The 23,310-nt window shown below is 47.0% G+C and overlaps 1 protein-coding gene across 1 annotated transcript; it reads left to right on the top strand.

Moving 5' to 3' along the window:
- Positions 1–1,296: 1,296 nt before the first annotated feature.
- ANKRD13C (ankyrin repeat domain 13C) lies at positions 1,297–22,664 on the top strand. The gene is given in 14 exon segments (XM_050306388.1): positions 1,297–1,516; positions 1,519–1,684; positions 5,779–5,820; positions 7,828–7,932; positions 8,977–9,062; positions 10,085–10,130; positions 11,358–11,424; positions 12,658–12,802; positions 13,459–13,590; positions 14,341–14,502; positions 15,192–15,271; positions 16,835–16,933; positions 17,539–17,639; positions 18,476–22,664. Coding segments are annotated over 14 exon segments (1,500 nt in total). The 5' UTR covers positions 1,297–1,378; the 3' UTR covers positions 18,607–22,664.
- Positions 22,665–23,310: the final 646 nt, after the last annotated feature.

Here is a 23,310-nt window from a genome sequence, read left to right as displayed (position 1 = left end):
GACTGAGGGATGCCAGGCTGGAAAACAGCACTGATGGAGGGGATTGTCCTGCTCTGCTCTGGGCTGGGGATGGCCTCACCTTGAGTCCTGGGGATGCAATTGGGCACCTCAACATAAAAAAAGATCTAAAGCTGTTGGAGAATGTCCGAAGGAGGGACACGGGGACGGTGAAGGGTCTGGAGGGGCCACATGAGGAGGGGCTGAAGACACTTGGTTTGTTTCAGCCTGGAGGAGACTGGGGAAGACCCCAGGGGTCTGCAGTTTCCTCCCGAGGGGCAGATCCTTTCTCTGCTCCCCAGACCACTGACAGGACCCAAAGGAATGGCTGGAGCTGTGTCAGGGCAGGTTTATGCTGGATCTTAGAAAAAGGTTCTTCCCCCAGAGGGTGGTTGGGCACTGAACAGGCTACACCAAGGCAGTGGTCACAGCACCGAGGCTGACAGAGCTCCAGGAGCGTTTGGACAGGGCCGTGAGGCTCATGGAGGGACTGTGGGCGGGCCTCGGGAGGATCTCCGATCCCGGCGGGTCTGTACAGGGGTGTCTGTACACAGGGCTGTCAGGGGAGAGTCCCCATCCCGGCCTTTCTGATCGGAGGTGTCTGTAAGAGGCTGTGGGCGAGTCCCCCACCCTGGGCTGTCCGCACAGGGCTGTCGGTTCCCGGCTGTGGGCGGTCCCCCATCCCGGGCTGTCGGTTCCTCCTGTGGGCGGTCCCCCCATCCCGGGCTGTCGGTTCCCGGCTGTGGGCGGTCCCCCCATGCCGGGCTGTCGGTTTCCTCCTGTGGGCGGTCCCCCCATCCCGGGCTGTTGGTTTCCTCCTGTGGGCGGTCCCCCCATCCCGGGCTGTCGGTTTCCTCCTGTGGGCGGTTCCCCCATCCCGGGCTGTCGGTTTCCTCCTGTGGGCGTTCCCCCCCATCCCGGGCTGTCGGTTTCCTCCTGTGGGCGGTCCCCCCATCCCGGGCTGTCGGTTCCCGGCTGTGGGCGGTCCCCCCATCCCGGGCTGTCGGTTCCCGGCTGTGGGCGGTCCCCCCATCCCGGGCTGTCGGTTCCCGGCTGTGGGCGGTCCCCCCATCCCGGGCTGTCGGTTTCCTCCTGTGGGCGGTCCCCCCATCCCGGGCTGTTGGTTTCCTCCTGTGGGCGGTCCCCCCATCCCGGGCTGTTGGTTTCCTCCTGTGGGCGTTCCCCGCTCCCGCCTCGTCCCGCCCCTCCCGCCCCATTCCCTGACTCCGTCCCGCGCTCGCGCCCCCCCGCGCAGTCTCGCGAGAGCGGCGGCCCAAGATGGCGGCGCGGAGCCGCGGCCCGTGAGGCGCGGGCGGAGCTGCGGCCGCTCCGGGGGCTCCGGGCGGTGCCGGCCCCGGCGGCTCGGGCGGTACCGCCGGCCATGACCGGCGAGAAGCTCCGCTCGCTGCGCAGGGACCACAAGCCCAGCAAGGAGGACGGGGACCTGCTGGCGGCCGGCGAGGACGAGGCGGCCGCGGCGCCCGGCGGCGCGTTCACGGGCGGGAAGGGCGGGCGGGCTGGGGACACCGCGGGCCCGGCAATCACCGGCACCGCCCGCCCGCCCGCGCCGCGCCCGCCGGGCCCGAGCGCGGCCCCTTCCCCGTGCACGAGTGCGTGTTCAAGGGGGACGTGCGGCGGCTCTCGGCGCTCATCCGCACCCAGGGCATCGCCCAGAAGGACAGTCACGGTGAGCGGGACCCGCCGGGGCTGCGCGGCCGGGGCACCGCGGGGGGGAGAGGGGATGGGGATGGGGAACCCCGGGGAGCTTTTCAGAGGTGTGTAAGTCCCTTTTAGAAGGGACTTCTGATAATGGCCTGGAGGGACAGGGCAAGAGGAATGGCTTCCCCTGCCAGAGGGCAGGGTTAGATGTGATATTGGGAAGGAATCCTTGGCTGTGAGGGTGGCGAGGCCCTGGCACAGGTTGCCCAGAGAAGCAGTGGCTGCCCCATCCCTGGAAGTGTCCAAGGCCAGATTGGACAGGGCTTGGAGCAACCTGGGATAGTGAAAGGTGTCCCTGTCTGTGGACACCAGGGTGGAATCAGATGAGCTTTGAGGTCCCTTCAACCCGAAGTATTCCATGATTCCATGATATTTGTAATTTGACTGAGCACAGTGTCAGCTCCTGCGCCTCCCAGTGCTGGCAGAGCTGCCTCTTGACCTATGTGTTGCTCTATGTCCAAACCACCATAACATTTAAAAAATACATTCTTTTTTAAAGTGTCCGAGCTGTCACCTGTTTGCTCTGGGAGATGATGAGCGGTTCCTTTGGGTGTTGGCAGAGCAATCTTTGATATTTCCCCAGGCTACAAAAACAAACCCTTTTTTCCCCTTTCTTTTTAAATGCTTTAATTCTGCGGTTTGGGAGATCCAAAATCATGTTCCCTGCTCTTCTGCAAACTTGTTCTGTCCACAGAAGTGACAGTGGCAGAGGTGGGAATCTGATACTCATGCTGCTCTGTAATGCCTAAATATTTAATGTCTTGCCAGGACGTTTTAAAAAGTGTTTAATTTGGGGAATATTTTATATTTTATGTTGTTAAAAAAGAAATCAGCCTGGCAGGTCAGCTTAAGCTTCATGGTTATTTTAATCTCTATTTTACCTACTTAAGAGTAACATAGTCCCTTTCTGCTGGAGAATTCCAAGTTACACGCGTGTGGTGTTGGAGCTGTCATGGCAAAGGGGACACTTGTGTTCTGTTTCTGATCAAGAGAGAAATATTCCCTTGCTTTTGCTCAATTGTGGCTGTGAAATCAAAAGGAACATGAAGGTAGAGCAGTCTTGGGACTGGCACAATGACAGGAATAATGGAATTGGGAATTAAAGACACGTCCTTGGTAACACTGGACATGGAAACACAGCTGGAGGTGCAGAGTAACCCAGGGCCCAGCTCCCAGCCAGGAGGGCAGGAGTGTTCCTTACAACTGGCTCCACATTTTCCTCAGGACGTTGTTACAAATAGAGCTGCAGATATGTTTGTCCTGCCACCTTCATTCCAAACCCTGCAGCAAATCCTGGTGGGATGAAAGCAGCAGACTCGGGGAGGATTTTTCCCACTCAGTGTATTCCTGCTGCTTTTCCTCTGCTCCTTCTCTAGTTCCTCTTTACGTAACTCAGTAGCAGCTCAAAATCTTTACTTTGAGGCCCTTCCTGACCATCCAGATGCATGTCATTGATTCATCCTTTTTTAATCCATATATATTTTACACAAATTTCCCATTAAAGTCCCTCTGCTTTCTCAGCTCTGTTTACAGTTTGGATACTTTGGGGATCTCTGGCTCATCATCTTCCTCCAAGTTTTTACTTGGACTGTTCAAAAAACCCCACAACAAACCTCTTGATGTCTTGACATTCCAAAGGTCTGACTAAGATTTCTGTGTTATTGTTTTCTTCCTGCCTGAATCCATCTGTCATTCGTTTGCATAGTTGTATTGGGAATTATTTGTGGGAGAGAAACTGAGCTTGTGGTTTGTTCAGAGGAATCCTAGGATGTGATAAGGAAGGGACAGAGGGGAGAGAGAACTAGGAACAGTTATTGTCTATAGTCCAGGCCCAGTTTTGGTGGTGGATCAGTGCAGGAAAGCCAAATCCCATACAGTGGAATACTCCTGGTGTTCTACTAAAGCAATTTGAATGTTTATTGAGTGCAACCTGTTGGGCTCCCTAAATCAACCTCCAAGTCATTACCCAGTGGAAGGACAGTGCCCTCATTCCCAAAACAATGAGTTTCTTGGGAGAAACCTATATATACACCTATTGAATTACTTATATGTCTGTTATAACATGCATTTAAGAGCTTAAATTGTGGAGTGGATAAATCCTCTTGCTGAATTACTGCTGGAAAACTGCCCTGGCTCCTTCATGGGTGTTGCAGGTGCTTCACCAGAGGTTAAAGGCTGTGCATGTTTGAGGGCAAGTGCTGTGTTTTGTGTGTGTTTTTGTGCAAACAGTCCTTGTTTGCCTGCCTGGATGTGCAGTGCAGGATCCCAGGAGCTGGTGGAGCCCTGATTTCTTGGAATAAAAGTGTCTGTGCTGGGCACTGGTGAAGCCTCACCTTGAGAGTGTCCAGTTCTGGCCCTTCATGACAAGGAAGAAATTGAGGGGCTGGAGCGTGTCCAGAGAAGGGAATGGAGCTGGGGAAGGGTCTGGAGCACCAGAAGTGGCTGAGGGAGCTGGGGGGGGACTCAGCCTGGAGAAAAGAAGGCTCGGGGGGACCTTCTCTCTTCTCTGCAACTCCCTGACAGGAGGGTGGAGCCAGGTGGGGGTCAGGCTCTGCTCCCAGGGAATAAGGACAGGACAAGAGGAAACAGCCTCAAGTTGTGCCAGGGAGGGTCAGGTTGGACATCAGGAGGAATTTCCTCATGGAAAGGGTGTTCAGGCATTGGAAGGGGCTGCCCAGGGAGGTGGTGGAGTCCCCATCCCTGGAGGTGTCCAAGGAACGACTGGCCGTGGCACTCAGTGCTCTGGGCTGGGTGACAAGGTGGAGATCAGACACAGGTTGGTCTCGATGGTCTGGGAGGGCTTTTCCAGCCTCAGTGATTCTGTGATCTTATGAAAGTGTTTACCCCTGGCTCTCATAATTTGCATTCCCTGAGCACACACTGTGGCTCATCCTCAGATCCTCAGGAACGTTATTTGCAGCACCTCACAAAGGCTGGCTGCATCCAGGATTCCCGGGGATGCATTGGCTCACAGATGTTGGAGCAGCTATTAATAGAAACAGGGAGGTTAGCAAGTCCTAATGAGCATAATGAGCTGGGATGTGCCTGCCTGGATGCTGCCAGTGACCTGAAGGATGATTTGCAGGACATGGAGAGCAGCTTACTTGGACATACAGGGCAGAGTTTCCTTGTCCATGCAAGATTCCACGTGCTGGCATTTCTGTGGTTGCCTCTCTCACATGTGCAGCACATCCTCTGCACAGAGCAGGTTCTTCCTGCTGACACGGCCCTGTAAAATAACGCTAAACCAAGTGTGTTCATTATAATTGCCAAAGAAATTTGGTTTCCTGCATTTTGTTCTCTTAACTCCACTACGAAAATGTTTAAACATGTAAAATAGAGTTAAATTGGAGAACTTTGCATCCCTAAGCTCCATAAATAAAATATAGTATGAGCCTGGTAGCAGCATTAATCCAGAAAAACAGCTCTGGGGGCCTCACAAGGAATATTTGACAACAGAAATCCCACCTGTATCGTGAGCATCACCAAGAAAATGGGATCAGGCTTGAGTGTCTGTTGATAATCTCCACAGCTTTCTTTGGAAACAAGGCATTAAAATAACCAAAAGGCAGCTTTGTAGAGAAGTTGCTGTTGCTTCTCAATCTATCCAGTGCTGGAGTAGTAAAAAATGTGTACTCAATCTTTGAAAAATTCATAAAGTAAGCTCTTAAATTTTTAATCAGTATCATATCTCTGAGTAGCTTTTAACCCAGATCTGTCAGTCTGGGAAGGGATCAGACACTTCAGACCATGTGGAGCAGAGAGGTTTGGGTTGTGTCTTTCTTGAAGACACAACTGGACGTCTTTGACTGGGGTAGGTTTGAAGATATCATTAAAAGAACCTCTCTTGGCCCATGAAATGTATCTCAGATATATTTATTTTGACAGGTATAATGTAAGTGGTTACTTGGAAAAATATCTCTGTTCTGGTGGGGTTTGGAGTGTTCCTTGGTTAGACCAGAAACTGAAGTTTCCTGAGGAGAAATTGCCATGGATTTTGGTACCTTGAATCTCAATAAAATAAATAAATAAAATATCTTTTATTTCTGTGGTTTATTTTAGGAAACACTCCTTTACATCTTGCTGTGATGTTGGGACATAAAGGTAGGTAAATCCACCTGTTTTGTTACCTCTTAAATGATCCTGAAGATTTGGAGGCAAGAGGAAAAAGATTTTTCCATTTTCCTGAAGATGATCTTGTGTTCTAAGCTAGTTCCAAGTTGAGGTTTCCTGGAAAGAGGATACCATACAGATTTTGAAGAGAAAAGTGAGAAAAGAAATCCGAGCTGTTCTCCAGACCAAAACCAGGGAGCTGGGGGTGGGAGAGTTGTAGCAGTTGGACTCTGTGATGCCAGAACAAGAGCAGAGGGAGGACTCAGCTCCCCTCTTTTTGTAGAGGTAGAAGGAAACCAGGAGAGAGGCCCTGACACAGGTTGCTCAGAGAAGCTGTGGCTGCCCCATCCCTGGAAGTGTCCAAGACCAGGTTGGATGGCACTGGTTTAGATTTCAGTTCGCAGTTCACCTTTAGCCTTCTTTCCACTCAGTCATGTGTCAGGTGTAAAGCCCTAAATCCTTTGGGATGCTCCTGGTGAGCCTTTGTCCAGCTTGCCTAGAGAAAGGTTATTTGTGCAAGACAGAGTTATGTCATAGAATGGCCTGGATTGGAAGGGACCTTAAAGCTCATCCCAATCCACCCCTGCCATGGACAGGCACCCCTTCCACTATCCCAGGTTGCTCCAAGCCCTGTCCAACCTGGCCTTGGACACTTCCAGGGATGGGGCAGCCACAACTTCTCTGGGCAGCCTGTGCCAGGGCCTCACCACACTCCCAAGGAACAGTTCTTTCCAATATCCCACCTAACTCTGCCCTCTGGCAGTGGGAAGCCATTTCCCCTTGTCCTGTCTCTCCAGGCCCTTGTCCCAAGTCCCTCTCCAGCTCTCTTGGAGCCCCTTTAGGCCCTGGAAGTGTCTCTAAGATCTCCCGTTTTTCCTCCAGATGAACACCCCAGCTCTCCTGGCCTGTTTAAGTGGAAATGGAATCTGGCTGGTAATTCCAGGCTTATTTTCCTGCCCACTGCGGAGTGATGTTCTTGTCTTGGGCACTGTATTTAAGGAACCATAAAAATACTTCAGTGTCTTTGCTGGATTAGTCAGGGCTTTTGTTTTTGTACCACAGGAGACGGTTTATTCACCAGGGAAGTATCTCTTCCTCCCCAGTCCCCGTGCTTGTAGTGACTCAGGGGTGTTGCATCTGGAATGACTAGTGCAGTTTCCTGTAACACCTGTGGTAGGAAAATAACCCAGGAAGTCCCTCTCTTAGGCCCATCCTTCGTGATGAGACATTCCCTGAGCCTCAGCTCCAGCTGGGTCCTGCTCTATCCCCTGCAGACGGATCAGATGGTTTTAGTGATATCTGGTCGGGAAACTTTCTGTGGTTGGAAACTGAAGAACCATTTCCAAAGACCGCATGGAAACGCTGAGAACTTCCTTCTCCCCTTGATTTTAAGGACTCTTTTTTCATCCCCCATCACCTTTTACCCATGGACAGAGAATGCAAGTGGAGCTGAGGTGTACAGGCTTTCCTTGGTCGGAGGTGCCTGTTTGCCCTCCTTAAATTCCATGTTTAAATGGATGTTACAGCCCAAAATCTGTGTCCTCATGATCAGTTGGACCCTTGGGCAAAGGGAGATGAAGAGAGAGGGGAAGGCCATGAGATGTCTCTTTGTACAGGAGTTTGGGTGCGAAACAGAGAGCTGATGTAATACATTAAAAATATTTCCTATGTAGTTGTGTGTTTACAGAACATGCAGAAATGCAGCTTTATAAAAAGCAAATTCTAAGAAGCAGAAGGGCCATGTCTTTAGTGTTATGTAATTGGTGGTTGATCACCAATTATTTTTAGTGCTAATATTGAAGAAGGAAGTGCTGTAAGTACTTACATAAATGGGCTTGTTTGTTAAAGTGAGTCAGAATCCAGATATGTATTTTGATAATCTGTTAATTATCTGATATTAATATCTACAACTTTGGCTTTATTATAATTTCCTTTATTATGACTGACACTGCTGTGTCCTGGCTGTTTACTGTTAATAACATGAATATTTCGTTCCAGAATGTGCCCACCTGCTTTTAGCCCATAATGCTCCAGTAAAGGTGAAAAACGCTCAGGGATGGAGCCCTCTGGCCGAAGCCATCAGCTATGGAGACAGACAGATGAGTAAGCACCTCTTCATTAACCCAAATTTGCCCCATTAATCCAAAATCAGGGCCTCATTCAGAACAGGAAAACAAAGCTCTTCAAGCTCTGTTATTTTATCTTCCCCCTCTTTTAGTTTCTCTTCATCAGCTGAACTTTTTTGTATCTCAACGTGATCAGGCACGTCCATTTCCTTGATAAGAAATTACATTAGGTTACATAAGCAAAATCTTCCCCCTGCTCAGCATTTAATGATTGTGAAAGCTCTCCATGAGCCTTCTGTGTTTGGAATGGGAGTGACAGGGGCAGGATGGATTTTAGCTGCGTGGGATCATCTAATTGGAGCTGCTCCCTGTGGTCACAGGGATGTTTGATACATCAGTTGGCATTGGGGTACGGCTTTTAGTTTGCATCTTAACAGGTCAGTGGGGAAATGTTATTTTTTTGTTTGTATATTTAAGTATTTTATTTATATATTATAATATATATTATCCAAATATTGTTTATTCTCCTGAGATGTGGAGTAGTAAAGGGGAAGTCATTCTACTGCCACTCACTAGTGGTTGTCAATAATATTGGGTATTGCCATGTGTAGTGGTGCATTCCTATAGCAGAAAACTCACTATGTATTATATATAAATGTATTATTAATATATTAATGCTCTGATTTATAATATTCCAACAATATTTTTATGACAGCTCCTCACTACTACTTTTCTCAGAGGGAGTAGATGTCACACAGTCTGTAGACCATGTTCAATAACATACATTTGTACCCACATATTTACTATTAACTGTGTAAAAAACCCTCTTGACTATATGCTTTGTTTTATAAACAATAATTTTATAAGCAGTAAGTTAATAAAATTATTGGGCTTTTCTTGCTGGTGTGATCAGAGCAGGCTGATGTTTAATTACTGTAACTCAAAATTAATTTCTCTGTAGTCTGATGAAATATTACATTGCATTGTTGTTTTTTTTAAGATGTTAAATAAGACACCTGTAATTAACAAACAGATATATTACCAAACAAATAGATTGACCTTAGAGTTCATTCCTTTTCAGTTTCAGCACTCCTTAGGAAGCTCAAGCAGCAGTCCAGGGAAAGTGTTGAAGAAAAGCGACCTCGATTATTAAAAGCCCTGAAAGAGGTAAGTTGTGCTGTCAAAACCAATGGGATGGAAAGTAGTGACTGATTTTCTAAGAATAGACAATCTAGTAAACTGTAATAAAGTTTTTTACATGTCTTTACAAATCTCTTCTGCTCTGAAGAGCAATCTTGGCTGACAAGTTCCATTTTGAGGGGTCACAGAATTATGTTTATTTTAAGACACTACTTCCTTCTCCACTTCTAGAAATTCTAATAAAAGGTTTATGTAAGACAACCCTGCTTGTCATCTTTGCAATCTAAAAGTTAAAGAATCTGTATTTATTTCATTACATTTTTAAGGCTTTCTTGAATCTTTTGTTTTGATGAATAATTTACTAGTTTGTTGAGTCACCAGTCACAAATGACACTTGCTTTTCTTGCTTAGTAATGAAAGAGATTTTTGGTTTAATTCTCCATCTCCATGCAGAATGAATTCCTCTTGGGCACAGTGAAGTAATCCTCAGTTTAGGGAAAGCAGTTCATGGCAAATCAGCTATTTAGCTAAAGTTAATTAAGTTATCCTTCTGGAAGTAGAGGTGATCCACCCTGGACACCCTCATGGTGGAGTTGCCTGACACGTGTTGGTGGAGGCAGAGGCCAGAAGGCCAGCTGAATTTTGTGTCTGCAATACTCTGAGCTGAAACCTGACTCATTAATTATTATATAATTAATTATAATTCCATGCGGTTGCATGTGATCAATCAAAGCAATCATAGAATTCCAAAGGTTTGCTTTTTTAAACACATATTTACAATAAATCTTTTGCAATCTGCGGCTTAATTGCTGTGTGAACTTTAATTTTTTGAAAGTAATTTAAAATGAGAGTCAGATGAAATACTTGATTTTATTAGCATTGACTCTACTACAGTTAAAGCCTCAGGAATGTTTTAAGTTCAGTATAAATTCAATACAATATTAGAGAAAGTTTTCTTGCTTGAAAGACAGACTTCTACCTGTCTTTCTGCAAATTTTATGGTTATTTAGCATTAAAAGCTTGGTAATATATTCGTGTTTTCTTCTCAGCTAGGTGACTTCTATCTAGAGCTTCACTGGGATTTTCAAAGTTGGGGTGAGTGGCTTGCATATTCCTTCCACAGGGAGATAATGGAATCAGCCTTCAGCACACTCGTGCTCTCAAGCTTCAGTTCTCTCCTGCTGTGTGTGTTGGGAAGATCACAGTCCAGTTCTCAAGATCTGAGTCATAAAGAAAGGACAGACAGCTTTTCCAGAATTATTTTTGCATATTCGTTTTTCGAGCTGAATTCTGTTTTAATCCAGTGACACAATAAGGGGGGAACAAGCTGTTTGCTTCAAGAACCTGATGATTAGAAAAGTAAAATATTAAGAGGACCCTATTGGCCCATTGCTGTTACTGTAGAGCAGTGATTTGAACAATTTAGTTGAGCAACTGGACTCAGGGCACATAATTTCCCCAGTTTCAGCCCGTGCTGAGTGGTGACTTGTGAATTCAGTGCAGCTCTTTGGGAGGTGCTTCATACCTGGCTGCACCTCAGAGCTGCTCTGCTGTGCTTGTGTCACCTCCAGTGGTGCCTCCATTTCCACTTCTCTTACCTGAAGAAGAAAAATGTAAATAAATGAGAAAAAATGCATTAACAATGATCAAGATGTCTGAATCATATCAAAATATTGGGAGTGATACTGCCCATGGCAGGGTGTTAGAAATGGATGAGCTCTAAAGTCCCTCCAATCCTTCCTGCATTCATTCTATACCTTCTGCTACTGGTTGACGTTGAGGTTAGTAATTTATAATACTTTATACTAATATATAAGGAAGAAATCCTTTCTGTGAGGGTGGTAAGGCCCTGGCACAGGTTGCCCAGAGAAGCTGTGGCTGCCCCATCCCTGGAAGTGTCCAAGGCCAGGATGGATGGGGCTTGGAGCAACCTGGGAGAGTGGAAGGTGTCCCTGCCTGTGGCAGAGGATGGGACTGGATGGGCTTTGAGGTGCCTTCCAACGCAAAGAAGTCAGAATTAAAATTGTGAGCAGCTTGAAGACAACTTAGGAGAACTATAAATGATTTAACTGTGACCGAGATATAAATGATGTCCTGATGTTGAAAGCAGTGGGTGCAATTACAAATCAATTTTACAATTACAAATCAATTTTCCAATTACCAAATAGAAATAACTCTGGTATTAGTCAGTTGTATTTGATTGAGATGATGGAAAATGCAGTAATTACATTAAAATATACTCAAACTAATGGTCTGGTTTTAATAGAAATAGTTTGCAGAGGGACCTCAAGATCCTAATTTCCTTCTCTCTCCCCTCTTTAGTGCCTTTACTTTCCCGAATTCTGCCTTCTGATGCATGTAAAATACACAAACAAGGTATAAATATCAGGTGAGTGCTGGGTTTGCACCCAAATAGCTGTATGTCCACAGAATTCCCTGAGGAGTCTGCACGTGTCTGTGACACACAGTGTGGCTGTGCATGTGCTGGGGACTTCAAGCTGGCTGGTTTTCTCTCTTCTGAGTCTAAAGTAAATATAAAGCAAAAGCAGTTCAGCTGATAAGGCTTTATCTACCTGACAAGCCAGTGAAAAACAGGGGTTGGATATTTTTAACACAGTTTCAAATAATTTTATTAAATTCCAGGGTTTTGTGGAGAAGTGTTGCTGCTCCAGTCTGTAGTTTGAAAAAAAGTCATGTATCTTCTCTTTTTAAGGTGTTTATTGTGACAGATTCACAAACTCAGTGTTTTCAGTAGTCTTTCCAAGCTCAGCTCTTTAACTGGGTTAGTTTGATGGTTTGAATTCTTTTCTTTTTCTGTAGGTTCCAAAGTTTGAAACAAACAAAAAGGCATGAATATGGTTCCTAAGATTCAATCTGTAGGAAGTTTTGTTCTAATAAAAGTGTAGCTTAGGTGTGTAAGGTGACTTTTTAGGTGAAATTTGAGTCTGGGGCCATTATTTTCCTTCTCATTTCTAAGAGCTCTGCCTGTATGAGACTTGAACTGAGGGGAAATAGATAAATCCAGATTCTTTCTTGAAATCAGAGGCCAATATATGAAGGAGTATTTAAGCCTTCACCATTTAGTGCTGGAAGGGTACCCAGTTGAGGTCCTTTAAGCACTTTTGTTTAAGGAATAAATGTTCCAGCAATGATGGATATGAATTGTCCTCGGCTCCATCTTCTTCCAGTTATCCAGAGCAGCAGAAGCACTTCCTTTGTGTTGGTGAGGGGGAAAAATAGAAATAGCAATGAAAATAAGTCCAAAAAAAAAAAAAAAAAAAGTCTGTTTCTTAGTCCTGTTCAGAATTTGGGTCATGTCCTAGTACTGTTGCTCAAATCAGAGGCTGCCACGTGTGGAATAATGTGCTGAGGAGTTCTCAGTGTGCAGCACATCCTAACTGTGTAAATTCTGCACCTCCTCATGCTGGCACTTTTCAATACAATTTTCTGAAGAAAACTTTATAGCAATTTTTGTGGTCGTTTCTGCATCCAGGCGTCACTCTGAAATATTCACTGAACCCTCAGCCCTTTACGTGTTTGGCTACGATTAAAAAATTTCTGCTTGAAAACTCATTTTACTTGTGTGTTTGAGTGTTTTTTAAGAGTGGATGTGTTTTCACAGGCTGGACACAACTCTGATAGACTTTACTGACATGAAGTGCCAACGAGGGGATTTGAGCTTCATTTTTAACGGTGACGCCGCACCCTCTGAATCTTTTGTAGTTTTAGACAATGAGCAAAAAGTTTACCAGCGAATACACCACGAGGTAAAGCTGGGGGAGAGGGGTGGGATTGTTTTTGGAAGTCTCACTTACTGTGTTAAACAAAATGTGCCTCAAAAACACCCAAAGAACTGCAAAGCAAAGAATTTTTTTGCTCAGTTGGGTACAACTTGAGGCGTGTAGGGAACATCAAGTTTTGTGATGAAAACCAGTGCTTGGGAATATTTTGAAAAAATATGGTTAAATTATAACATGTGCTTCTAGTCTTTCCAGTGACCTTAATTTAAGCATCCTCAGGTGAGTTTTGAGACTTGTTGCCTCTCTCTTTTAGTCACTCTATGGCCGTTTGGTTGATAACAGTGTGAAGGTCTGACTCACTGGACCCCTTGTAATTAGTCAAGTCTTTAATTACAGCTTTATCCCCCAATCACTTAAGCAGATGGATTATTGCCTGTGGAAAGGGTGTGGCAGCTGAGTTGCTGGATAAATCCTATTGGGATGCTTTATTCACATTAATATTAAAGATTAAACTATTTGGAAACCATTTGGCCAGAGGTTTTATAAACAGTTTGAAAATTCAGGAAATGCTGATTCTGGGAAAAGTTCCAAAGGCTTATGGATTTGTATTTATTTGTTTATTTTTAGAAGAAGTGATCATTATTTTTTAAGTTCTGTTAAGTATTTTGGGATTTTTCTCCCAGGAATCTGAGATGGAAACAGAAGAGGAAGTTGACATTTTGATGAGTAGTGACATTTACTCTGCAACGTTATCCACCAAATCCATCACCTTCACACGGGCCCAGACCGGGTGGCTCTTCCGGGAGGACAAAACTGTGAGTGAAGAGGGAACTGCACAGGGAAAACAGTTCAGAGCCTGGTGGTGCTGTGGCAGGGGAGGAAGGAGGATGAAAAAACACTGGGAAAAGCATTGGAACAGCTTGCCCAGAGCAGCTGTGGCTGCCCCATCCCTGGAAGTGTCCAAGGCCAGGTTGGACGCGGCTTGGAGCAACCTGGGAGAGTGGAAGGTGTCCCTGCCCATGGCAGGGGGGGGACTGGATGAGCTCTAAGGTCCCAAACCAGTCTGGGATTCTAAAAGAGTAAGGTGTTCAGAGTGAAGGTGAAATGTGTCTCCCCATATCCCCACAATTGTCACCATGTGACAATTGGTTGGACCATGTGGAATCTGCTGGGCTGCCTTCATAAGGAAAAAATAGGAAGAAACATGACAAAACTGTAGCTGTTGGGCAGGGGGAGAACACATTGTACTGAAGAATACTTTATTGTTGGAGTCTGTGGTTTCTGCAGACTGATTCCAAAGTGTGCGATCCTGTTGGAGAAATGCAGGGATGGGAGTGCTGTGGAAGGGAAATTCAACCAGATTTCCCTTGACCACTCCTAAATTCTTAAAGTTTCCATTCATAGAAGTACCTGTTCCAGGTGGAGTTCTGGGATTGCCCCCTGACAGCTCATGTGGGTGGTTGGGTGAATTCCATTTCAATCCCCAGTTGCCCTTATTGCAATTATTTGGATACACAAGAATCAAAATGTATAATATAATATTTTATCTTATTCCTTTCACACAGGAAAGAGTAGGAAACTTTCTGGCAGATTTCTACCTGGTGAATGGACTTGTATTGGAATCAAGGAAAAGAAGGGAACACCTTAGTGAGGAGGACATCCTTCGGAATAAAGCGATCATGGAGAGCCTGAGCAAAGGGGGCAACTTAATGGAGCAAAATTTTGAGGTATAATTGATAAACCCTTCACAGTGTGTGAATTTTTGCATAGGAGAATAATCTTTCACACCAGTCATTGTGCAAAATCTATAATGTCTTTATTTTGTCTTAATTTTAAAATGATAAACACAACCTACAAGTATAATGGCGGTGAATTATCCTGATTAGTGCAACACTGAGGGATTTCTGTGGTTATTTCGGGTATTTCAGGCTTAATTTGTCTCTTAAAAGAGATGATGGGTTTGGCTGTGGCAAATCACTTTGACTTCTTTCAGACAAAATCTTTATTGTCTGGAATGAAAGGAAAACTAGAAAGGCAATCGTGTTTCTCTTCAGTTTCATTACCATGGAGCAAAGCCTGTTATTAGCACAGGAAATCAAGAGCTCTTCAGAAGGAGCCAGACATCAGCTGGAAACACACATAGAGCATTTAAAGTGATTAATTGATTTCTGTGTTAGCTGGTGCTTGTGACTTGGCAGTCAGACACTTGAATTAACTGATTACTGATGGAGTAAAACAGCCTAATTCTATAGAAAGTGCACTTGGAGGCCAAATACCTCAGAGGAGACTGAGAGCAGGAGATGGAAAAGCCCAGGGAAGACTGTTGGTGTTCTCAGAGCTGAAGGACAGTGTAGGATTTGAGTGGCAAATGTAAGGGAATGTGAGGATGGATAAGGAGATGTGTTTCCCTGCACAGCCCGTGCGCCGGCAGTCCCTGACCCCGCCGTCCCCGAACACCATCACGTGGGAGGAGTACATCTCTGCTGAGAGTGGGAAGTAAGTGCTGCCTCACGGACACCTTTACGTGGTTGGGTTGGGAGTGTGAGGCCTTTGGTTGGGTTTTTTTGTATTCTGTAGTTGGTGCTTCTTGTTTATGTTTTTTTTGGGGGGGGCATAGGAAGGTTGGGTTTGGTGTCTCAGGTGTTTGATGTTCTTCAGTGGGCTGGGAAGGTGATACCTGTGTGTGGGAACAGTATTAGTGCGTTTAAGTAGAATTCCAGAATCTTGGAATGGTTTGGGTTGGAAAGGACCTTGAAGGTCATCTCATTCCACCCTCTGCCATGGGCAGGGACACCTTCCACTATCCCAGGTTGCTCCAAGCCCTGTCCAACCTGGCCTTCAACGCTCTCTGGAATGGGGCAGCCACAGTTTCTCCGGGCAACCTGTGCCAGGGCCTCACCACCCTCACAGCCAAGGATTCCTTCCCAATATCCCATCTAACCCTGCCCCCACACAGTGGGAAGCCATTTCCCCTTGTCCTGTCCCTCCAGGCCCTTGTCCCAAGTCCCTCTCCAGCTCTCCTGGAGCCCCTTTAGGCACTGGAAGGGGCTCTAAGTTGTCTGTGGAGCCTTCTCCAGGCTGAGAGAAGAGAAAATTGTAGTGATAAAATACTGGATGAGCATCTGCCTGACTCCTTGGCTTGAAATAGAAATATTTTTAAAATATACACATTTAGAGTAGTGCTTTTTATTTTTAGGGAAGGTTTTCTAACAAATTCATTCCTGTAATTCATTTAACTGATGATAGTAATAAGCATTCCCATTCACTATGTTTAAAATAAAAGTGTGTGATGCAATGAGGCACCAGGTGATATGAAAATACTACAGCACAAGGTTATTAAAAGGGCGCGTGGATCTCTCTGGGTTCTTTTAACCCATTTAATTTTTAATGTATTTGAGAGAGAATGAATATTCAAGCAGAGTAAATAGTTTTGTCTGTTCAAGCAGAATAAGTAGGACAGAAATATGTGTGTATATAAGGTTTTGCTTTGTTTAATAATCTGATTCACTGAAGGGAGTTCAATGGGAAATCCAGGTTTCCAGCAAAAATAAAAGTAGAAGAGGAAGAAACTTTACATTATTTGTTACCTGCCCATTCCTTCCCTGTAACAGAATTTGCTAACCTGGGCTTTCCAGTGTTACCTTCCAGGGATAGCTGAGGAACTGAAAAAAATGAACCTTTTTCTAGTTTAACTTAATACTCCATTCACATACAGACTTTTTTAATTAACATCTGAAATCAGATGGACATATTCTGGGGAGTTGTTAATAAACACTTCCTGTAGTGCTTACTAATACAGTGGTTATGGGGAATTGTTTGAAGATTTTCTCTGAAGTATTTTCCCTGTTTTTGTCTTGTCTCCTGGTTTAGCAGAACTGAGATCAATCTTAAACTAAGATGTTTTTTTCACATTTACTGTGCACAGTTTTTGCACTAAAGCAAATACTTTGAAAGTAGGGATTCTTTACTGGTGTTTTCAGACTCAAGTCTGGTTTCCTTCCTTTATAACCAGGGTTTCCCTGGGAAACGCTGACTTTACCTCTCCCCTCTCCCTCACAGAGCTCCTCACCTGGGCAGGGAACTGGTCTGCAAGGAGAGCAAGAAAACCTTCAAAGCCACGATAGCCATGAGCCAGGAATTCCCCTTAGGAATTGAATCGTGAGTCCAAGTTACTGCCCATGGATATTATTTGTGTGTAGGGAATGTTTTACTCTGTTTATGAACTGCAGAATCCTCCATATCCTCAGGGGTGGGAGGTGGCAGTGTAAAACCTGGGGGTGAAGTCAGGCAGTAAAGCAACAAAACTGGGAATGTGGGAGCTGGTGTGGTTGATGTTGGAGGAGTGAGGCTCTGACTTGGTAAGAGCAGAGTTTTGTTCCCTGATGCACCTGATCCTGCAGAATTCTGAAATGTTTTTACCCATAACAAGTTATAGCACAAAATTGTGTCTTGGAAACCAATGCAAACCCAGGCCAGTTCCTTGTGTCCGTGGAGAAGGGGGGTGGTAACCACATCCCTCAGTCTCCTGTGGAAAATGAGGACAAGAAATGAATATCCTGATATTGTTTTGTTGCTTGTGGTAATTATGGATCACTGAGAGCTGGATGTGAGGGTGACACAAGCTCTGAGGAGATGGATGGAGAAGGATGATGTCACTGTTCACCTCCTCTTTTCTTCACTTGCCTTTTGGGTCATTTTTCTCCTGTTCTAGAGGGACAGCCTGTGGAACAAGAATTTGTAATGAGCTTTGCTTTCCTTTGCAGATTGTTGAATGTCTTAGAAGTAATTGCACCCTTCAAGCACTTTAACAAACTTAGAGAATTTGTTCAAATGAAGCTTCCACCAGGCTTTCCTGTCAAATTAGGTAAGAACATAGCAACTCCTGTGGCTTTGTGTATCCAAAAACCACAGAACCATTTGGGTTGGAAAATACTGAGTCCAGCCATTCCCCAGCACTGCCAGGGCCACCACCCATGTCCCCAAGTGCCACATCTACATGGCTTTTAAATCCCTCCAGGGATGGGGACTCCACCATTGCCCTGGGCAGCTGTGCCAGGGCTGGACAAACCTTCCAGGGAAGAAATTTTCCCTTATATTCTCTCCAGATCTAAACATGTACACTTATTCCTGCAATAGAACTCACCTTGAAGTGTGTTGCTGTAGTTTCAGGAGAACATAAATACTGGAGCCTTGCTCCAAGAGCAGTGGAATATGCCAGATTATTCTTGCATTAGAGGATGATCTCAGTCAGGAGTGAAGTATTTTGTAGAAATCTTCGATTTCCTTTTCCTCGAGGATTACTGGTGACGTGTTCCATTTACAAATACATAGAAAGCTGTTGCATCTGTAACAGATGGAAATGGATAAATCAACTTACGGGATAAGGCTGCCCATAAGGAATAACACCTTTCCTAAGGGATAGACATCCTAAGGATGTCTGGCATTGTGGTGAGGTGTGTGAGCCTGACAGTCCAGGACAGGCTGTGCACAGCTCTGGTCATGGAATCCCACACTGGTTTGGGTTGGGAGGGACCTCCAGGTCATCCCACTCCACCTCCTGCCATGGGCAGGGACACCTTTCACTGGACCAGGTTGCTCCAAGCCTCGCCCAACCTGGCCTTGGACACTTCCAGGGATGGGGATTGGTATCGCTATTGGCATTTCTTTGCCCTTCATTGTCCTCTTTTCCTCCCTCTCCAGATATCCCTGTGTTTCCCACCATCACAGCCACTGTGACGTTCCAGGAGTTCCGTTACGACGAGTTTGACGACTCCATCTTCACGATTCCTGATGACTACAAGGAGGACCCCAGCCGCTTCCCGGACCTCTAGTAAACTGGAAGGCTCCTGGTGAATATCCACACCGGCATCCCCAGGGAAAGGGAATGGATGCACCCACACTAGGGATAAAAACGTGGGGCACACAGGAAGGGATAAACTCCATAACCCCGGAGAAAAGGGAACGGGCATCAATGGCTGATGTACTGACACTACAGTGGGCATCTCCTCCACTCCCGATCCCAGCCGTGTCCTGCTGCTGTTCCCTGTGGCACAGCCAGCCCTGGCAGGGGCAGCTCCAGCCCTGACAGGAGGACCTGCGCTCCTTTTTAAATTTTTTACGCTGTTGGTGACACACAAGGCCCTGCTGGACCGTCGGCACCGGAGCTGGGCCGTGGCAGGATGTGAGCCCTGACCCACCTGTCCATCCCAGGAGCCCTTCCCAGCCCTGCTCCCTGAGCTGCACAGCTCAGCCATGGAATGTTGTGGGAGGTATCCTCAAGGAATGCCTTGGCTGTAGATGAATGAACCAAAGGGCACCACTGGACACTTGGATTTCCTGCAATCCAGGGCAGAGCCAGCTGTGCCCTGCAGGGAGGGAGGCCCAGCCTGGTGCTATCCCTGTCTGATCCCTTTGTTCCTGCTCCCAGCTGTCCCTTCTCTCACTGCTGTGCTTTCTGGCAGGGGGTCCCTGAGGGTGTGGGAGCACTCCAGGCTTGACTGGCCAGGATTGGCACCTTTTAATCCTTATTTTGCCCTTCACTTGGGAGAGTTGCCCCAGAATGGCCAAGCATCACCAGGTCAGCTTGGGTGTGCCCTGAGCAGCCCCTGGAAGCCTGGGAAGCACAGAGGCACCAGGACAAGCTCAGGCATTAAAACCTTCCTGCAGGAGGAGGTTCCCTGCAGTGGGGTTATCGTGGTGCTCATGGGGAGCTTTGGTTTGGGGCATTTCCATATTAATTTCCTGCCTCTTCGTATTTTAATCACAGAGATTCCCAGACTGGTTTGTGTTGGGAGGGATCTTAAAGCTCATCTTGTCCAACCCTCATCGTGGGTGTTTCAGTACTCCAGCTCCTCAAGCTTATTCCCATTCCCAGTGGTTCCAGTCTCCTCATCTGACAATAATCCAGCTTCTTGGGGTTTGTTAGGCAGGATTTGTGCAAAAGGCTGATGGTGCTATTTGTTTGTATGAAGAAACTTAGATTCAAGTGCTGTGGTGTCATTGTACAAAAATGTAAATATTTTCCAAATTATATTCTTTGTGCACTGTAGGTAAAACTTTTTCTGGAATTCCATAGAGTTAAGGATCAAAGTTTATAATGAAGAGGATCATCGATGCTTAGTGGAGTGAACAGCTGTGCTGCCCACGAGGGATCAAGGGAGGGGCTCAGCACGAGGCAAGGTGTCAGGCACACCTGTGATTCCAAACTGTTGGAATCTGATCCATCCCAAAGAGGCTGCTCTGGGGAAGAACAGGGAGGAGTCCCAGGGAATCACTGTCAGCAAAGCCCATGTGCACTGGAGTGGGAGGGTGGGGTTGGTCCTCTCCCAGCTCTGCTGTAGACCTGCAGGGAACAGGGAGCACTGGGGCAGGGGAGAAGTGCAGCTTTGCAGCCTGGCATAGATACACTGGAGTTGTTAATTCAGATTCAAATCCCAAATAAAACTGTAGGGAAACAAGCAAAGGGACATGGCTCCTGCAGTGCTGTGTAGGGCAGGTGTGGAACATCCACTGGGAATGATGGAACTTGATCTCCAAAGTAATGATGAATTCCTGAAGTGTTTCACACCTCACCCACCTCCTGCTGCTCCTCAGGGCCAGCCAGGATCCTGGGATGAGTGTTGGTGGGGCCTGGCTGCCCTGGCCCCTCGCAGTGCCCGTTCAGGGCAGAATGTTTTGTGCAGCTGCAGGACCTGTGCCAGGAGCTGAAGCAGGTGCCAAACAGTCCCCTTGGGAATTCCAGCACAGGCAGGAAGTTTCCCTGAAGGTGAATGTTAGAAGTCCCTTTCCTCAGCATTAGAGGGAGGGATCCACAGGTTTGTATTACTTTGCTTTTCTGGTTATCCCAAATTCTTCCATGGCTCCATGGAAGGTGCATCACTGGGGCTGTGGGTCTTGGGCATTGCAGCCACTGCCAGGGATGGGGGCTGGGCTGGGAGAAAAACAGAAAAAGGGGTTTATGTGGCCTAATGTGAGACTGAGGGTCCTGTGGCTCCATCTGCCCCTGGAACAGCCCCTGGTGATGACTGGCCACCAGGTCTCTGCTCAAAGCCCCCGGCAGGTCTGGGGGTGTTTCCTATGGTTCCTGTGGGCTCTGGCTGCAGGTTTGCGGGATTGAACCCCCTGGGGACACAGCTGCTCCCCTGGACACCGGTGGGGTTTGCAGGAAGGTTTTGCAGCGAGTTGCTGTTGAGGCTTGTTCTGAGTTGGATTGTGGGAACAGCTTTGAGTGGCTGCCCTTGTTCTGTATTATCCCAATGAACACACTTGGCTGCTCCTCCTCCCTCCCCTCCCTCCCTGTGGAGCTGAGGGATGGGACTCCCCCTGGGTTGGCCCTTCAGCTCCAGTTCTGGGGGCTCCCAGAGCTGCTCTTGGTACATTTTCCCCTGGCCCTTGGGGCTGTGTTTGCTGTCTGAAACATTCCTAGGGATGAGTTCTCACACTTAGGGACACCTGGGGCACAATTTCCCAATGGATACACTGCAGGAATCCTCAGTGAGAGGGACATTGGGCTGAGCCCCTCCTGGGGACAGGCAGTGGCTGTGCCACTGTGGTTCCCCAGGAATTATCCACCCTGATACCTGTTTTCTTCCCTGAAGTTGGTTTTTCTCACTGGGATTATGTTGCACAGACACTCGGTGTGTTTGTGGGCTGGGAATGTCTCCCAGGAGCTCCAGCAGTGCCTGGGGAGGTGTTTCCCGTCCAGAGGGAACCTCAGCCCCAGGCGGGGGTGGGCATAGGGTCCCTCCCCCTTCCTATTTCCTGGTCCCATGTCTCTGGGAAATTCATTTTTCTGGCAGGATTGATCCTTCAGCTTGGCTTTTCCCCTTTTCCTCGAGGCCAGGCCAGGTGTTGGGAAGGTTTGGTCCCTGGGACCAATGCTGTGCTCTGTGGAGCGAGCACAGATTCACCATCCTTGTACAGAGTTGTGTCTGTGGCAGCTCAAGCTCATCCCTGGGGCAGGAGGGACCTCCCTGCAGAGCCCCCATGGCTTGGATATGGCTGGGGGACCAGGAACACCCCCTGGACCTGCCAGCTGGCGGTGGGTGTCCAGGTGGGATGGAAAAGGGAGTGGGCACGGCCTGGGTGGGAATGGCTGTGTCCTGCTGCACTCGGACACTGCAGGGGCAGGTGGGGAGGACAAACAGCCTGGAGCCTGCCCGGGGCTGTGCTCCCATCCCACCACAGCTTTCCTGAGGTTTTCATGGTTACTAAAAGACAACAACAAATTTTGCTAAACCAAATTCAGAAATGGTTGCGGGAGAATCCCATGGGTTGTTTCTGAACCCAACTATTCCACTGGTCTTCCAACCTCCTGCTCTCACCTGTGGCACAGGGAAGGTGTTGGTTTTTCCCTCCAGGAGCTGCTGTCCAGCCACTGCACTCACCTCCCTGCGATTCCATTGTTACACAAACCTCCAGGCGTGTTTGTGCTGGAATCCCACCATGTTATGTTGATATTCCCACCCACCCTCTGTTCTTTTCATGTCTATTTCTGAGTTGTAATTCCCGCCAAGAGAACTGCGTTATTTAATCCGGATTAACCAATTCCTGTAATGCTGCAGTTTCACTCTTTATTTTCCTGACAGTTTGTAACTCCCATGGAAACAAGTCACTTCTCTTGCGTTTTACTGTCGTCTGGTCCCTGTTTTTATCTTCCCTTCACTAATAGTCAGTTTTGGTTGTATCATTTGTTAGAATAAAGACCAAAATATGCTGTTTGATTCTGAAACTGCTCCACCTGTGCAATCCAGGCTTCTCTCTCCGGGACAGCTCTGCTGTGGCTGTGTCTGGGAGCAGGATTGGAGGGGAGGGACAAGCTCACGCTGCTGAGTCCTGCAAGGGCATTTTCTTGGTCATTTTTTAAATAAAATCCTGCATTTTCATTACAGCCTGTGCTTGGCCCTCTGTGAATCCTAAGTTTTGGGGGGAGAAGGAAACAAAGAGCAGCTTCTGGCACTTGCCTGGAGCTGACAGATCCAAGGTTGGGAGCAGCTGCCTGGAAAGGGGGGGAAGGAGACCCGAGTTTGCTGAACTGTGTTCAGTAAGTACAGAGGTTTTACCTCCCAAATCCAGCAATGGGCTCACTTCGATCACAAGCTGGGCTCTGCTCTGACTTGGAGAGCAAAACCTGGAGTGTCTATAGAGGTTTTTATCTTCCAGAAGGTTGTGTGGTTTTGGGGTGGGTTTTTTTGGTTGTTTTGGGAGGGTTTATTTGGTTTTTTTGGGGGGTTTGCTGGAATCATTGGTGATCTGAGTGACAGCTGGAACTTGAGGCTACTAAATTTTGGGTTGCCATTACCTGCACAAAGCACTTGTGGCTTCCAACCTTCCTCAGAGGTGAGTGGTCATGGTTGCATGGAAATATAAACCAGTTTTGCAAATACTTTTCTTTTAAAAATACTTACAGAATCCCAAACTTCCACAATTCCCTACCCTAAACCTAACCCTGCCTTCTGGCAGTGGGAAGCCATCCCCCATTGTCCTGTCCTTGCAGGCCCTTGCCCCAAGTCCCTCTCCAACTCTCTTGGAGCCCC

This window comes from Myiozetetes cayanensis, unplaced genomic scaffold (genome assembly GCF_022539395.1).
Source record: "Myiozetetes cayanensis isolate MyiCay16 unplaced genomic scaffold, myiCay2020 scf12, whole genome shotgun sequence".
Lineage (NCBI taxonomy): Eukaryota > Metazoa > Chordata > Aves > Passeriformes > Tyrannidae > Myiozetetes > Myiozetetes cayanensis.
This window is presented reverse-complemented; position numbering and strand designations above follow the sequence as displayed.